General features: G+C 33.1%; 1 protein-coding gene across 1 annotated transcript; it reads left to right on the top strand.

Moving 5' to 3' along the window:
* The first annotated feature begins 1,420 nt into the window (after positions 1–1,420).
* On the top strand, positions 1,421–12,658 carry LOC126700342 (ATP-dependent 6-phosphofructokinase 4, chloroplastic). Its single transcript, XM_050398438.1, has 14 exons — positions 1,421–1,962; positions 2,130–2,176; positions 2,266–2,305; positions 2,406–2,468; positions 2,572–2,709; positions 3,597–3,755; positions 3,879–3,932; positions 4,031–4,099; positions 4,637–4,766; positions 4,926–4,966; positions 8,255–8,479; positions 9,340–9,388; positions 10,571–10,725; positions 12,068–12,658. The coding sequence occupies exons 1-14, from the start codon at positions 1,690–1,692 to the stop codon at positions 12,233–12,235; spliced, it is 1,611 nt and encodes a 536-aa protein (XP_050254395.1). The 5' UTR covers positions 1,421–1,689; the 3' UTR covers positions 12,236–12,658.
* The last annotated feature ends 4,837 nt before the right edge of the window (positions 12,659–17,495 follow it).

The raw sequence follows: 17,495 nt of genomic DNA, 5'->3' as shown, positions 1-17,495 counted from the left end.
AAACATTTGGTTGATGACATAGTTATTGATCTTTGAAATTTTGGAAATTTTGCGAGTATGAAGGATATAAGAATAAAATATAATTCAATGTTGAATTTGTCAAAATTCATATTTAATAAAAAAAATTCATATTTGAGTGGAGTTGTAATTTTAGGCTACAATCAAGTTTGTAACCAAACTTTGTCAAAAAAAAAAAAAAAACTGAGAGGATCAGCACAACTTTTTTTTTGATAAGAAGCATAACTTTTTGTTTTTCCTTATTGTTTGGTAAAGTGCTTACATTTAGAAGAATGTCGGTTAACTTTTCACTATTAGAAAAGAATAGGGTTCTCACACACGCACACACATGCGTCACATGTAATAGAACAAATGCCCTCTAATTTGTTGTACTTATTATGCTATACTTTTGTTGTTGTTGTTTATAAATTGGATAAAATTTCAATTTATAATATCTGTTTTATGATGATTGTTCTTTATTATCATGTCAAAATATTTATTAATTTTTGTGATAGGTAGGGATGTGGAGTTCAAACCCCACATCTTTTATTCTATACTTGTTCTATAAGTGTTAGTTCTAAGCCCTTCTTAAATTGATGTGATTATATTATAATAAAATATAGTTGATACAATATATTAGATTTTATAAAATAAGTTATCTATATATTTGAAAGTATTTTAAATTTTGTAAGTTTTTTCTAAGGAAATATAATGAATTTTACATTGAATTATTAGGAGATATTTTGTAAATAATGTAATATGTAGATGAAATTTGTTTCTAGTGTGCTTTACAAATGATTCATCCTCTAATACGTCTCGATTGGCCTTAAGAGGAATAAGATATAACTAAATTCAGCATTTTTTTTTGAGAAAAAACTAAATTCATCATTTATATTAGAAGGAAAAAAAATACAAGATTTTAATTATTTAGTAATAAATTGGACCGAAGTGGACTGATGTGCACCGAATGGATTGAAATGGGCAAAATGGACCCTAATGGGTTGAAACTGGAAAGGAACTGAAATGGACTACAGTGGACTAAAATGGACTGAATGGACCATAGTGGATTGATTGAACAAAAGTAAACCAAAATGTTACAAAAAAAAGTTGAGTGTAACAAGGGAAATATTAAGGGATGTTCTAAAGGTATTGATTTAAAAAGTATTTTTTAAAATTTTTTATAAGAAAATAAAACAATTAATTGTTTTGATAATTTTTTTTTTTTTAAAAATAATCCAAACTGTGTAAAACCTTTTCCTTAAAATAGTTTATTAACCATTGGTAAGTGACTATCACAGGCTGAGACCGGAGATATCAATGAACGGACGCCAAACAGCTGTTCAATCTTCAGACGTCAATTCTCCTGGGCTGCTGGGGCGCTCCTTCGTGGAACTATACACGTGCCAAAATGTATTATTCTCTGTTGCTTTTAGACCGTTGTATGGGTCAAAGCAAAAGAAAAGTAAAAAATAACAGTTTATCAATGATCATCTTTTATACAAACACTGCCTGAAGCTGATATGATTGAAATCCCACCACTTTGATAAACCCCCACCCTTCAATCATTCAAACAAACGCACACTCTTCTCTCATCTCATCATTCCCACCAATTCTCTCTCTCTCTCTCTCTCTCTCTTTCTCTGTATAGATTATATATTTTTTCGAGACATTGAAATTAAAAGGAGGTCATTGATGGATCTCTCACTTTCTCAGTCTATAATTCCAACCCCTATTATTCCCTACAATAAATCCCGCACTTTCAATTTCACACTGTTCCCGAATTTCCCCAACTCGAATTCCAAATCCAAACACTTCCTTAGGAAGCCTCTGATTTCGCGCCAAAACCGTCCAATCAGAATCAGAGCTCAAACCCCCAATGTCAATAATATTAATCATAATAATGATAATGACCGTTTTGTCCTCGAAGACGTCCCTCACTTGACCAATTTCCTCCCCGATTTGCCGGTCAGTAACCAAACCCTATTTCTTAATTGTTTCTTTTTTTCCTTATTCTCTCTATTTTCTTTGTCTGTGTAAATGTTCCTTAGCTATATATATGCATGTGATTCAAAATCTTATTATCCAAGAAAGTAGTAATTCACTAATGAGTTAATAAATTCCTTTCCCTTCAGTCCTATCCAAATCCATTACAAAACAGTAAAGCTTATGCCATTGTCAGGTAATTTTACTTCTTTCTAGGGTTTTCTTTCTATTTTATACCATCTAAAACTGTGATTTCTTCGTCATCTAATTTCATAACTTTGCTAGGCAAACTTTTGTACACCCTGAAGATGTAGTTGCACAAAAAGTAAGTAACTCCTCTCTCTGCTTAGAAATTTTTTTAATTCTTTTTTGATATGTTGTATTTATCTTACTATAATATATATATCTTGGATTGTCGTCGTCAGGTTGTTGTTCAGAAAGATAGTCCTAGAGGAGTACATTTTAGGCGGGCGGGGCCTCAAGAAAAGGTATATTTGCTTGCTGCTAAAACCACCATGTCATGTTCTTGTGGGATCACCTAAAATAAAAAAAGGGCTGATAATGGGTTTTTTTTTTCTTTTCTAATGTTAGGTTTATTTTAAGTCAGAAGAAGTGCGGGCTTGCATTGTGACGTGTGGAGGTTTATGTCCGGGAATCAATACGGTGATACGAGAGATTGTATGTGGCTTGAACGTTATGTATGGCGTCGATGACATACTTGGAATCGAGGTGTGTTTAATGTGGATTATGTGCCTCTTATGCTAGTGTTACTATTTTTTTTTTCTTTGGTTATAGATACATTTGATTTTCAGTTTTTTGTTAGAAGTAGTTGTCTCATATCAGTAGTTTTCCCACATCAATGGTTATAAGTAGTTTTCTTCTTAGAAAGGTGTAATTAGTGGCATACTAGAAACAATAATGTAGTTTTGTTTTCTTTATAGAATGTTGTATATGCATTTACGTTGACAATTCCTAGGACACGTATGCTAGCACCTTGGCGATCAGAAAGATCATTGATTATTCTTGCATATGCACAATCACGGTTTCTTTCATTAATTATATCATTTCTTTAAGAATATGGGTGTGTTTGGATACCGCTTATTTTGCTGAAAACTAAAAACTTATTTATTGTTGAAAACATTAAAAAAATAATTTTGGGTTACTGTTCACTCTCCCAAACAATGTACATTTGCCTTAATACACTGTTCATACATTTGCCTTAATGCACTGTTCATAGGACATGAACAGTGCAAGAGGCGCTGGTAAAAAAAAAAAAAAAAAAAACAAAAACAAAACGCAGACGCAGGGAGAATAAATGAGATCCAAATGCCACCTATGTCTCTTTATGACTTTGATTGTATAAGGGGTATTACTTTGTGAAAGAGTGCTGTTTGCTTGTTGTTTGGTTCATTTGTGGGGTGAGGAATTGAAAGAATACAGAATGAAGGATTTGGTCTTATGGATTTCATTTTCATTTTCATTTTATGGTATCCTAAGTTTCGTATAATAATTTTATCTTATGCTTTAAAACAATTAATTTTCATTCTCACATGCTTTACTTATTGTTGTATTAGTACATAACATATATATCCATCGCCATGGTATTGTTGAAACAGGGAGGATATAGAGGTTTTTACTCTAAGAATACCATGAGATTGACACCTAAAGTTGTCAATGATATTCATAAACGTGGTGGCACCTTTCTTCGCACTTCACGAGGAGGTCATGATACGCATAAGATAGTTGATAACATTCAGGATCGGGGAATAAATCAGGTGGACATATGATCTCTTTTCCTGACTATTTGGGATGCTTAAGTTATTGATAGATTGAAAAAAAAAAATCTGACAAAAGTAAGGGGTTTGGTATGAAACTTTTGATCTCTTTTGGGGTTTTAGGTGTACATTATTGGAGGAGATGGCACCCAAAAAGGAGCAGCTCTAATTTCCAAGGTGATTGGTTCCTCTAACATAGTTTGCTTCTATATTTCTACTGTCTGTCAATCTAGATATGTTGTGGCAAGATGTAACGAGAGTATATTTTTGTCAAGGAAGTTGAGAAACGTGGTCTTCAAGTGGCAGTTGCCGGGATTCCCAAGACAATTGATAATGATATTGCCGTAAGTTATATTAACTGATCCTTGTTTTGGTAATTATGCATGCTGCTATTAACTCATGATAATGTCAAATGATTCACTGAAGTCTCAGATTTTTAGTGTCCAAATTCAAGTAGTTCCACTAAATAATGAATTTTATTTTTAAAATTTTCTTTGTCATATAGTCAATATTTGGTGAAGTAATTACTCTTAAAAGTGAATGGGATCATTGATTATCCTTTGACTTATGAGAAGATGGATTGGAAGAAGAGAATAAAACCTGCAATCGCTGCTTGATAATCTCCTTTTGTGTTCTCATTAAAAAGACTGTGTATTGGTTGGCCATATATTTTTCAGTTCCATTCAAGCTTATTTTCTCCTAGTCTTCCTGAAAAGAAAAGCAGTTAAAACCCACTACGTGATTCCCATATGAATTTCTGTCAAATATTCTCACTTGGGATGGGAATTGCATGCACTTTTCTAATAGCAAAATAAGATTGTCTGTTTCAAAAAGATGTTTTTCTTCTTTTTAATTAGTTGATTTTGCATGTTTGTTTTTAGGTCATAGATAAATCTTTTGGTTTTGATACTGCTGTTGAAGAAGCTCAGAGGGCCATTTATGCTGCACACGTGGAGGTTGAAAGTGTGGAAAATGGAGTTGGAATTGTTAAACTTATGGGCAGATACAGTGGTATGTGTGATTGAACTATATATAATTATAATACAAGGCCTTTTTTAGGATTTTTTAATCCTCTTTTTTTCCCTTTCTTCTGACCTGAAAGATAGTGAAAAAAAGGAGTGTCATACTTTGTGTTTCTGCCACAAAGCTATATAAGTTTTCATTTTGCAGGTTTCATTGCCATGCATGCAACATTGGCAAGTCGAGATGTGGTAATATTCTTGCCCCATTGCTCAGTAAACAATTGTCTACTTTTGATCTTAAGGGTTGCTGCATAAAATCTCTTGCTATTCAAATGTATCATTTTAAGCGATGAATAAAGCTGAAGAAATTTTGAGATGCTGATGACAATCTACTAACGATAAACTTGGCTAAAAACACAAGTTGGAGATATTGCTGTGCATTGACAAAGAAACAAGTTCCTGACTTAAGTATTGAGTAGGTTAACTTATGGTATGTGGGGATCTGCTGGGGTAGCCCTTTTTCACCAAGCATCCAATTGGAAATTCTGTATCACTGTTCAAATTGCTTTGACTTGTTGGCAGCTGAGATCCAACAGCTTAAAAGAGAAAGTCCAAAACAGTCAAAAAAGGAGCCATGAGCTGAAAAATGGCCATATGGTTACCCCTATGGGCTTCTAAAAAGGAAGCTCCATAATACTCTCTATTTGCAGGCAAAAAATGGGGCCTAGTTCAGCCTGAAAGTGGGCCTCTATGGTCCTATAATTCCAGAGATGATCTGAAATTAATCTGGCAGCAGAGAGAACTCTTTCTTTGGAAGTGGCTTACGGAATACTTTATGGAAACATTTGGTCCCCCCTGCTTCCAGATTTGGTCTCATCAAGTTTGATTTAAATAGAATACTTGTAAAGAACTATAACAACCAAGCCTAATTCACAAAAGTTTGGGGTTGGCTATGGATCCTCAACACACTAATTAGGGTCAGCCATATTTCTTCTTTTCCGCCATTCTATCCTATCTCCCTGTCACCTTCTTAATTGACGTGTCTTTTTATTTTTTTATTTTATTTTTATACTATTTCTTCTAGGGTTTCCTTTACCATTTTTTTGTTTCCTTGATTTGAATCAATTTAGTCTTCTTCATTGGTGCATTAATCGCTCTCCTCTGCACATGACTAACCATCCCAACCAACTTTTGTTCATCTTTTCATCAATAGGGTCAACCCTATATTTAAGTGAATTTTCTTATTTCAAATCCTGTCTTTCATTGTATTTCCTCTTATTCATCTTAACATTCTCATTTTGGTATACACATTTTATGAACATATTGCTTCTTTGCTTCTTAATAGCCCAACATTCAATACCAAGGAGCATAGCTGGTCTTATAGTAAAGAAGTTTAATTTATACAAAGTACAAGCTACTGCTGGCTGAAGATTTGAAAATAGCATCCAGCATTAAAGGACTTGATTTCTTTTACCAATTAAGATTCTTGAGCATTTAAAGAGCATCTATACTGTCTTTTGTTGGTCCATTCTCCTTATAAGAATTAAACTGGAAAATGTGATAACTATCAGAATTCTGGGACAGATCTGATTGGTTGAGGTGATGTTGTTAGGATCCCCGTGGTTCTTAATGAAGATTGATAGGAATTGTAGGGGAATTGGCTTAATTCGAGGTAGTCACCCTCCATAGAGAGAGAGAGAGAGAGAGAGAGATGCATTGATGCACTAAGCAATTGGTTTATTCTTCAATGATGGAAATGTGATTACAAGTAGGTATTTATAGAATCATAAAATTATTCTATTGGCCCACATGACCTTATCCTAATGGTCCTATTATTCCCCATGTGCATTAATAATTCCAGCATGTGCTAAATGTGATTAACATGCTTGGAATTGTAACTAACTAACTAACTAACTAAATCTACAACAATTATTATCCATATACTTATAGCATTCCTAACAGATATTGAAACCTGATTAAGTTCTTTTAGCTTCTTCCTATAGATAGAGGCTGAAATGTCAGCAAAAGGGAGAGAAATCTAAGATAAGAATCTGCTGTAGTGAAAGAATTCAGTGGGAACAAGAGGGTAAAAACTCAGACATAAAGATAGAAATTTATGTATAAAAGAAAGGAGAGAAAATTCTGCTACAAAGTTCAGAGGAAATTTTTATTTTTAGAAAAGGGTTAAAAAGTTTACTGTGGAGAGAGAAACTACTGGAGAAAGATCAAATTTTTGCTTAAAAAAATCAATTTACCCTGCAGCATTTGTATGGAGAATCATGGGTAGATGGGTATGCAAAGGAGAAATCCGTGAAAAGATATTTTTTCACTCTTTATTTTTTTTTTTTTGGCGTTTTGTGCCTAAATGTCAGGGCTCAATGTTGTCATCACTCTTTTTGTTTGAAGAATTCATTAATTACCATGAGAACAGAAACAAAAGGAATGAAAGGTTTGGGTGAATATAACTTGGCTGGTTTTAAAAGTCTGCATATCTTTTGCAAAAATTATATTGCTGTATTAGTTAATTATTTTTGAGGTTTTTCAAGAAGTCAGATTTTTTATGAGATCTTTTGTTTTTATATAATAAATAATGAATTCTTTGTGAGAAACATTGACAACTATAGTTGTACTTATACATTGTTGAAGAAGGAAGAAGGAAATATTTCTTGCTTAGAATTTTGAATAGTTTTGGAACTAGACCAATTTGGTTGAAATATTAATGGGTTAACAATTTGTGCCTATATCTACAATTAAATTATTGTTTGTTTAATGAGAAATGATAAGGATGACTTGTACTGAGGGGAAAGTTGTTTTAGAGGATTGTGCAAATCAGTGGTTGAATTGTCACTTGAGTTTGTGGAAATAATTGGCAATAGTAGATCTAAGCAACTCAACCGTTCATTTATACAGCAATTGATGTTATGGGCCGATTTTTTATTCACCAGGAGGTGGGATTTTTTTAATGAGAGATTATTTCCATTTTTTTTTTCTCTTTTTAATATATTGTTTTGCCATTTATCCAATATATTCTTTGGCTACTTCTCCAAAAGTAAACAAATGATTTGGTGGTTGGAAATATGCTTTCATGGTGTAATTGGTATTGCAAGATCTTGGGTCTTGCCAAGATCGGTTGCAGGTACTCTTTTTGGTTGGTGGAATGGGCTTGGAAAGCATTTGTCTAGCATTTGGAATTTAGCTCCTTTATGCTTAATGTGGTGTCTTTGGAGGGAGCGAAACAGGAGGACATTTGAGGGCATGGATGGTTCGGATGACCAGCTATTGGCTTCCTTTAGTGGCTCTCTGTTTGATTGGTCTAGGGCTTGGGGACTCAATTCTAGTGATTCTCTCCCTAGTTTTCTTAGCTCTCTCCTGTGTCTTTAGTATCTTTTCTTTTCTTTCTTCTTTCTTCTCTTTCTTTTCCTTTTGTATTTTCTCTCTGCCTTATGTTTTTTTTGCATAAGGTAGTGTTTTTGAATATATGTCATTATTACTTATAAAAAAAAAAGATCTAATGATGGGCTCTTTGGAATGTAACAGGATTGTTGTTTGATTCCAGAGTCTCCATTCTATTTGGAAGGCCGGGGTGGGCTTTTTGAGTTTGTTGAAGAGCGACTTAAAGAAAATGGACATATAGTTATTGTGTTAGCAGAAGGAGCAGGCCAGGAATATGTTGCTCACGATTTGCATCAGGTTGATGAGAAAGATGCATCAGGAAACAGGCTATTACTAGATGTTGGTCTATGGTTGTCTCATAAGATCAAGGTGCGGTTAAAACTGTTACATTCTTGTTTGGCTCATGTTTTATCTTCTTTTGTGGCTTTGTCCTTGAGGCTTTTGGGGTGTCATTGCAGTGTAAAGCAGTCATAATCCAAACTTTTCAATTGAACATCTATTCTTGGCCTCTAGCCTTTTATATTTAATTTATTTCCTTTATTTTTTTGGTTGGACTTGGACATTTAATTTCAAAAACTGATTCGATGGTGGAGACTTCATGGATATATATTTCTGTTAAAAGAAAAAAAAAAACAGTTTCCTTGGGGTCATTTCCATCAATGTTTGAAATTGATTATGACTTTGCAGTTTGCATTTAACAGATATAGCCTAAATTTTTTTGTTCATAATCATTGCATCCTAAAATTCAGTAACATTGCCTGTACAAACTAGAATCATGTTAATATGGAGTTTGGGCCAGGATCATTTTCTCATATAAGTTTGGGTGGTAGTCTAGTCCTTTCCCTAGTGATTTCTATTTGCTCTTATAATGCTGCAAGCAAATGTGGTTTCTGCTCATCTGATATGGTGAATTGCTAAAAGAAAAACATGTGATGTTTATTATTATTATATTTAAAATTTTATCAATGCCAATAAGAATGGGAATGGAAATATGAAAACTAGAAAATTGGTCATGGATTCTGTGTCGACTGCATCCTGTATTGGGTCTCAAACTTGCATCTTCTCTTTAGCCTGATGAGTAATTTTGGTAAAATTTTGCCCACTTCAACCATCATTTTGGTTGATTTGACATCTATTTTCATTTTAATTAAGTTGTCAATAATTTTTTTCCTCTAATCTTTTTGTGCTTACATTCTTATTTGTCTATTTATATAACAAATTTGTTGCAGGATCATTTTACAAATTTTAAGAAGATGGCGATAAATATGAAGTATATAGGTACCTTCCATAATGGTGTTTGATTTTTAATTTACTTTCTGTAGTGCACTGGAATCTTAAATGGCTTTCACATCTAATATCAGTCCTAGTATAATTATACATTGATGATATGGAATGTCTTAAAAATATGTTTGCCAGTCAAGGTTTTATATTTTATGGAAAGTTTGGGAAGAGTTGGAAAACTTAGCCGTTTAAAAGTTCAAACAGTTCATCTGGAAAAATCATTTGAAGAAAAGTCAGCAGAATCTGAAATAGATATTGGAAATTTGACTTGTTTAATTAAGTCATAATAATTTCTTTGTGCCAAAATATAGCTTAGTTTCTATCAGGTTTTGGCTGCACTTTTTCACTGTTTTTATATTTCATTAGAACCTAATTTTCATTTTCTGTGCTTGGGTAGTATGTTAGAACACACTTGAAAGATTTGTATAGGCTAACTATATGCATCAAAACGTAGCAATGCTGTGTGATTAATTGTGCGGTTGTAATTCCAGTGCTTGAAAACCTGAAAATTGTGCAGTTGTAAGTGCAGTAAATGCATGGATTCGTTGAGTTAATGGGAGCTGATGCCATGACCGCTGACTGACATATAATGACTAAATTCATGCATTTGTTGGTGATATGGGACACTTCTATCCCAATTGATTAAATGAATTACTTTCAAGATGAGACTTGTATTGTTTGGAACTTTTTATTTTTACCTTGATAAACAAAGTTAGTGAAGGATTAGCCATCTGATGGGAGATATGCTTTATTTTGTGTTACGTTATAAGCATTGCAAATAAGCTCTCTCTCAAATTATATAAAAAGCAAAGATGACCTTGATAATATAAGCCTTTTGTGACATGCTGTTTCTGATAGCTTTACATATAGCCTTATGAAAACCATCTGATTTTGTCCTTTTACTTTGCATTTTTAGACATTTCATTTCCCCTTCTGTTAATGAGAAAAAAGATCATCATTCAATATCTTTTGTAACTGCTATATGATGCTCCTTACAAGGGTTCTCTTATATTTAACTATCTTTTAATTTCGTGGCATGAAGGTCTCTGTACATTTTTAAGCAACAAGATGAACCATCTGCATCTTAGTCTTTTATATAAATTTGAAGTTCATAGTGAAGTTGAAATTGTTCAAAAAAATGGAAGTTGTTCTAAGTTTTATATGATTTGATTTTCACAGATCCTACGTACATGATTCGAGCTATTCCAAGTAATGCATCAGACAATATCTACTGTACTCTTCTTGCTCATAGTGCAGTTCACGGGGCAATGGCCGGATACACTGGTTTTACAGTCGGACCTGTTAATAGCAGACATGCTTATATTCCAATTGCTGTAAGCACTTCCTATCCTTGTTCTGAATTTTTATTTTTATTTTAAATTATTATAATTGTTTGTTACACACATCCTATGGGTCTTTTTAATCCAATACCTTATTCTCTGCCTCATTTTTTATAGAGGGAGAAAGTACCATTTGAAGCAGATCTCATTAGTTCTGTGTTTTTATTTTTAATTTAGTTGGTGATTGAACTTTATAATTAACAGTTGTAGATTCATAGAATCTGACTAATTTCATTTGTAAATGTTCTTCTCTGAATATATGTGGTAAAAGTCTGGACTCAATGAAAATGATACAACCATAATTTTTTTCAAACAGTAATGGTAAAATTGTGGAGACAAACATGAGTGGAAGTGATATAATAGTGCTCAGATACAATCCTTTACATTAAGGATGCTTGTGTGTTTGGTTAAAATTTGAACATTATTTGTTGGCTTTCTCATTACAGTTAGACTACATAGGGAATCAATCATTTTGTTTCCCATACTGTTGCGTGTCTTTTTCTTTAGTGTAAAACCCTTATTATGGTCCTATATACTTGCAACATCAATTGTAAATAAATATCTCTTCGGTTTGCTGCATTGCACTGGAGTGGTAGATTTTCCTATGGTTTGGCGGGGAGGTGTTGGGGGCATGAGAGAAGAATTAGCATATAGCAAAGGTTGGAGTTCCAATATGTAAAACGAAAATTTATATTAAGAGGGTTGCTTTTCTTTTTTTTGGTTGGGTAGGGTTTTGGGTTTTTTTTTGGGGGGGTGTTGTTTGCAATTCAAGAGGCTAGAATTCTAAATATGTCATTAAGCTGCCTCTCTCTCTCTCTCTCTCCCCTCTTGAACTAATCTATTGGCTACTGCATTACTGCTGACATGCTCTTCATATTCCCTCTCCCTGGCATAGTATCTTCATGCCTATGCTTTTTGATAAATTATCACTTGTTCCCAAAAGTTTTAAATTGTTAGGAAATGGTGAATTCAATCATTTAACCATTATTTTAACACACTCTCTCATGTGTAGTCTCCTCCTTAATAAATGGGGCCCAATATGTGAAATTTTTAATAGGAAGTAAAGTGGAGACATAGTTTGAAGTTTGGACCACTTGCTCTCCAGGTCTGCACTGATGATGATGAATTTGAGCTAATGAGTTCTTTCTTCTGTGTATTTGATTGATTATTTCTCCCTTTTATCTGTACGTGTATTTGAGTGAATTTTTGCTCTCTTGTATGCTCCGACTTCATTAAAGCATATGAATTTTTTTTTCATGTAATTTTGTCACAATAATCAATGTGCTACATTGTTGAGTCAGAATCTTATTATGAATGGTATAATGTGGTTTTGCAGCGTGTGACTGAGACACAAAACATAGTGAAGCTGACAAATAGGATGTGGGCTAGACTTCTGGCATCAACGAATCAACCTAGTTTCTTAAACAGTGATGAGGGGATCCCAGAAAAAGTTGATCAAGAGCCTATTGAAGTTACGAACAGTGTGAAAACTACATCGGTCTAGAAACTATGATTTGAGTTCATATCCAAATTAATCAGCGTCATTTCTTGATTGCATTTTTTGCTGAGAGCTCTTTGCTCTTGCAGTTCTGAACAGGTTCTGTGGTTGCTCTCCTTATATGGTGAATCTTATTGAGTTATAGGTGGCTCAAAATCAATTGTAGGCTACATCTTAGGTTGGGTATCGCAAGCATCGATTTAAGTTATAGTGATGATTTGATGATAAATTATATATAGGAAGATTTCTTAGATACAAATGTTGTAAATGTGGCTTGACCAAAGAATAATACAAGAATACATAATGCTACTAATGAAAAGTATATGTTTTCTTTCTATAGGGGACCTGTGCCATCTGGAACTTATTGGCTTATTGTTGAATTCTATGTGATGATGAGAGAATCTAAAGCATGAAAATTATTTATGAACAGATTTTTGACTATTTTGAGGCATTACAAATCCAAAATCATCCTCTCCAAAATTGGTGGTGAGATTCTATACCTTCTCTTTATTCTGTGAAGAGTTTTTTTTCACGGGATATGACATCACAAATGCCTAAAAAGTAGTATGATATTTGAATATAGAACTGTGTAGATTAAATTGACTGAGAAATCTGGCCAACTTAGTAAATTGACAGGCACACATGAATTCTTAATTTGGATTTAGGTACTTAAGTGTGCACAGGGACGTTTAACTGGTTGTTTTGTCTTGTTTTGTTTTTTAAATAGACACCCGACTATTATTAGTCAATATTTATTTAATTAAACACTGAAGTTGTGATAAAATCTGATAGAATTCCATAATATAAATTACCTTAGGAATAGATATGACTTTATAACTCAACTTGTGGTGATTACACACCACCACTTCTCTCCCTCTGCCTACCTCCTTAAGGACCTTTGATTATTGCACACGTGGTGGTACATCATCCGTGCTTAACACCCATTTCATGCGTTAAATGTGAATATACTTTAAAAAAAAAAAAAAAAAAAAAAAGTGAAAAACACAGATATATCATGTGTTTAGAGTGTACACTAACGAGTGCATAAAAATATTTTTCCGTCCTTGAGAGGTGAGGGTACAACTGGCAAGCACATCAATTTGCTATTCAGATGGTCCCCTAGTCCGTCCTTATGTGCTAGTTGCATACTAAGCAGGCTTTGGCATGATGTGTGTATGCACGTTTACGCTGGAACTGAGAGACAAGTTTTGCAACTAGGTTGACTCTGAATTATTCGAATGCAACTTGTCACCAAGCCTTCTCTGTCTGTCTTTTATCCAATGCATCCAAGTTGGAATGGCTGCCGACTACTTTTACGGTTCTATCTTAATTGACAAACAACTAGATTAGAACAACTTTTAGATCACAGCCGACCAGTCATCCATCCACCTTCATAAATTTGTCGAGTGCCATATTTCAAAGTAGGACAATTTTTAGTAACAATTTTAAAGATGTTTGACGTTGATTAAAATTTAATTTAATTTTTTATAGAAGGTGGGGTGATTTTAATATTTATAAGAGGGTTTGTGAAAAATTAACAGACCATTGGACATTTTTAAAGGTCCTCACTTTCATCATGTCCCATATAAAACATTGATACATTATGGATAACTGTTAAATTCTTCCATTTTGCTTGATTGTTCTCTCTGCCCTCTTCGCCAATCTATTTGCACATCTTTTAGCTTCACAGTATACGTGACATGGATGGATGGTCTAGTCGTGAGTTAATAGATTCCTATAGTCACAATCTAAAATAGAAATATCCAGTGCCCAAATATTATGAATTGTTAGCCAATTAATTACAAGCTTTGAAGTCCGCTTAGATAAGATTTTATAACCTTGTCCCATGCTAAGCTTAATCCATATCTAATATCTAATAGTCCATAATTCAACAATGTTGTTTGTTGTAGTACTAGTACCTATTTTTATTGGAAAGTATTGTACCTAATGCCCATATTTATTTCTAATGAGGCCCCCCTCCACTTGCAACATTTTGATTACCTAATGTACTCCCATCCATGTTGAAAGTAATAAATTGAGGCGACCGGCCTACATGGGAGTCCAAGACATAACATCTTTTGTACTGAATTGATCAATATAATCACTAATTAAATTTAATTTGAAATCTAAAGGACAAAACCTAAGAAATTGGACTTAAGTTTTGCATTTAGACTATCATAGGAATACAAGAACAAGATTTAAACACACAATTTTCTTAACTTTATGTCATTCCTCAATACTTTTAAGTTAAAACTCAAAAGTCCAAGAACTCTTGAACCATCACACTCAAAATTTTCAAGACCTGAAATTATTTGATCCTAAAACCCTTTCCACTTGCCCTGCATCATATATAATACGTCACAAGGAATAGTTAGTAAGTCTCACATGATTTTGAAATAGCTACGCAATAGAAAAGTCTTAAAATCAAAACTCTAATAAAAACATAATGATGATATTTATAAGATTGATGATTGATAGCAACACCAGGCGTTGCTATTGCACCACCAGACACATATGAGGCGGCTTACTAAGCAAACCACCACATATTCTATCCTCTCATCGGCTAAATGAATTTGTCAAACCATGTTACTCAATCAATTCATTCAAATAGTGTGATATATAACTATGCAGCCACATGCTTGAAGACTTTCAAGTTTTATATTTGTTTTTGTAGAAGATAGGATTGAAGTCTGGGCATGGCTTTATTATGTGGGACATGTCATAGAGTCTCCATGGGCTATATTGCAGTCACAGCACTAGTGAAATAAAATATCACGACTCCCGACATTCAACTCTTTTTTTTTTTTTTGACTGACCGACATTCAACTCTAGAAACTACTGGTAGTGTAAAGTAAAAAGATTCGCAAACATATCGTATCATTTCATTTCGATGGGATAATATCATTAAGACATAATGAACTTTAAATTATGTGTCATCTCTGCTCTATTGTATCTACTAATTAATATAAAAAATTAGTGCAAGAAAAAGAAAATAAAAAATAATAACAGAAGAGAAACTATTCCAACTAGACATATGTAATATGTGATAAGGCACTTAATTTGTAAATGGAAAATAATACACGTAGGATAAAGTTTGGCAACAGACAACTCTACTCAATATTTTTTAATTAGATGTAAATTTTAACAAATTTACCATTGTATTACATTTTCTTTTTATATTCTTCATTTCAGAAGATCAAATATCAATAACTATGTCATTAACCAAATGTTTAAATTTTAAGTTTTTGTAATATAAAATTATGTATAAGTTTATGGATTAAATAGTAAATAATATCTGATTGACACAAAATTTGATATATGTGTTGAGAACATAAAAAATATACAATTCAATGATATAGGGCGTTCTTGGGGAAGCCTTTCATACCCCGGCATGGGTCCCGCGTTTGGGATTGCTTACTTGGGTGAATGATAGTAACCTGGGTAGTTAATGGTATCAGAGCCATGGATGGTAGGTGTATGAGTTTTATTTCTTTGCAATTAAGAAGTTACTAGGAATTTTATTACTACATAGCCACTACTTGCTCCTTGTTAGCGTTGGTCAGCCTAAAGACTCATTGGCAAACCATAGTTTTGCATTGGTCAGCCTCTTTGTTGTAGCCAACGGACATGTGTTGTTTGGGTGGTTCCGCAATGGAGTTTCCCGAGGAGGTGGTCCCGATAGCAAGGATACTAGTGGTTAGTAATAGTTCCGCCAGTAATCATTAATTGCTTAGAAAGAGGATAAATACATTTATCAGTTCATCATCTGTTTGCTTGTTCATACTTAGGCTAGGCACACACTAATTTGAAACATGGACTATGATGATATAGATTATGATGAAGATTATAGCATGAAAGATATAGATTATAATTGGTCAAATAGTGATATGGATTATGAAACAGATTCTGACTCTGATAGTGATATGGATAATTATGGCTATAATAATACAAATAATTGGAGTACTTTCACAGATGATAAAATTAACCGACAGACTAATAAATACAATAATAGTTTTTTAGACAGAATTAATAGAAAATTAGAATCTTTAGAAAATATTGACAGATCCACTATATATACTAAAGTTGAAAAGAAAAATGATAGTTTTTTGGACCTCTATAAAATAATGCTTTAAATTCACATTTGAAAAAAGAAATAGAATTTGAACCCCATCAAAGATCATCTTTTACAAAAATTATGACAGATAATTGGTGTATAAATAATAGTTTAAAAGAAGTTGTAGATAAGAACTTATAGATGTTAAAAGCAACTGACAGAAGAGTTGATGAAAAAATTGACCCAATTATGGAAAGAGTAACACATATGGAAGATAAAACAAAAAATCTCACAAAAGAAAAAAATATAGAAAATGATAGACTAAAAGAAATGGTGGAAAAGCAAAACAGCAGTAATATAGAAGCATAAACAATGATAAAATAGTTGATAAAGAAGAAAATATCAAAATAGATATAGTCAAAATAAATTAAAACAGGGTATGGAATATGAAAACTGAAACAAATAAAATCTTACTTAAAAATACTTCTGTCTTTGATTAAAACTGAAAACTTCTGTCTTTCTCACAAGCTTTGAAAATAAACACTGTCTGAAGAGTTACAAGATTACAAAGTAAAATCTGTAAAGAGTTACAAGATTATCTGTCTGAAGGGGTAAGGTTACAAGATTACAAAAAGAACGTAGAGTACAAAAGTCTTTCGGAGAGAGGGAGAGGGAAAGCTATTACAAAGTCTTTCTAAAGATTGGACCTTGGAATTGGACCTAAAATTTGAACCTTAATTCTGGACCTGTCTTCTGTCTTCGGAGTCTGTCCTTTTATAGATGGAGTAAACCATGGTAAGTCTTCAAAAGTAACCTGAGTTGATTAAAGTAAACTCAAGTTAATCTGTCGGTAGAATCTTGAACAGTAAAAGTCTTCAAAAGTAATCTGAGTTAAGTAAAATGAACCCAAGTTAATTTGTCGGTAGAATCTTGAACAGTAAAAGTCTATTTAGCAATCTGTCCGGGTATGCATGCTAGTGAATAGTAATGACTTAAAATCTGTGTGTATCTGTCTGGACTGTAATGGATCTGTCTAGAAGCTATTCATGCATGTTGGTGAATAGTGATCTGTCTCCAGTGAATAGTGATATGTTGTCGGTGAATAATGATCTGTCGCCGTTGTCTATTCGGAAGAGTATTCTGTTTGTCTGTGCATTTTGTCTATTTGTCTATCAATCTGTATCCGCGTAATTATCATAATCTAGCGGATCA

The sequence above is a fragment of the Quercus robur genome, chromosome 9, assembly GCF_932294415.1.
Source record: "Quercus robur chromosome 9, dhQueRobu3.1, whole genome shotgun sequence".
In the NCBI taxonomy this organism is placed as follows: Eukaryota; Viridiplantae; Streptophyta; class Magnoliopsida; order Fagales; family Fagaceae; genus Quercus; species Quercus robur.
The sequence above is the reverse complement of the archived record's forward strand: the minus strand, read 5'-3'. Positions and strand labels throughout refer to the sequence as shown.

What these genes read in the sequence shown, in the direction of transcription:
- LOC126700342 (XM_050398438.1), top strand. Translation starts at nt 1,690, where the DNA reads ATGGATCTCTCACTTTCTCAGTCTATAATTCCAACCCCTATTATTCCC. An exon ending in ATTTCCTCCCCGATTTGCCG is followed by an intron (nt 1,963 to 2,129) that starts GTCAGTAACCAA and finishes CTTTCCCTTCAG; the next exon opens with TCCTATCCAAATCCATTACA. An exon ending in ATGCTTATATTCCAATTGCT is followed by an intron (nt 10,726 to 12,067) that starts GTAAGCACTTCC and finishes GTGGTTTTGCAG; the next exon opens with CGTGTGACTGAGACACAAAA.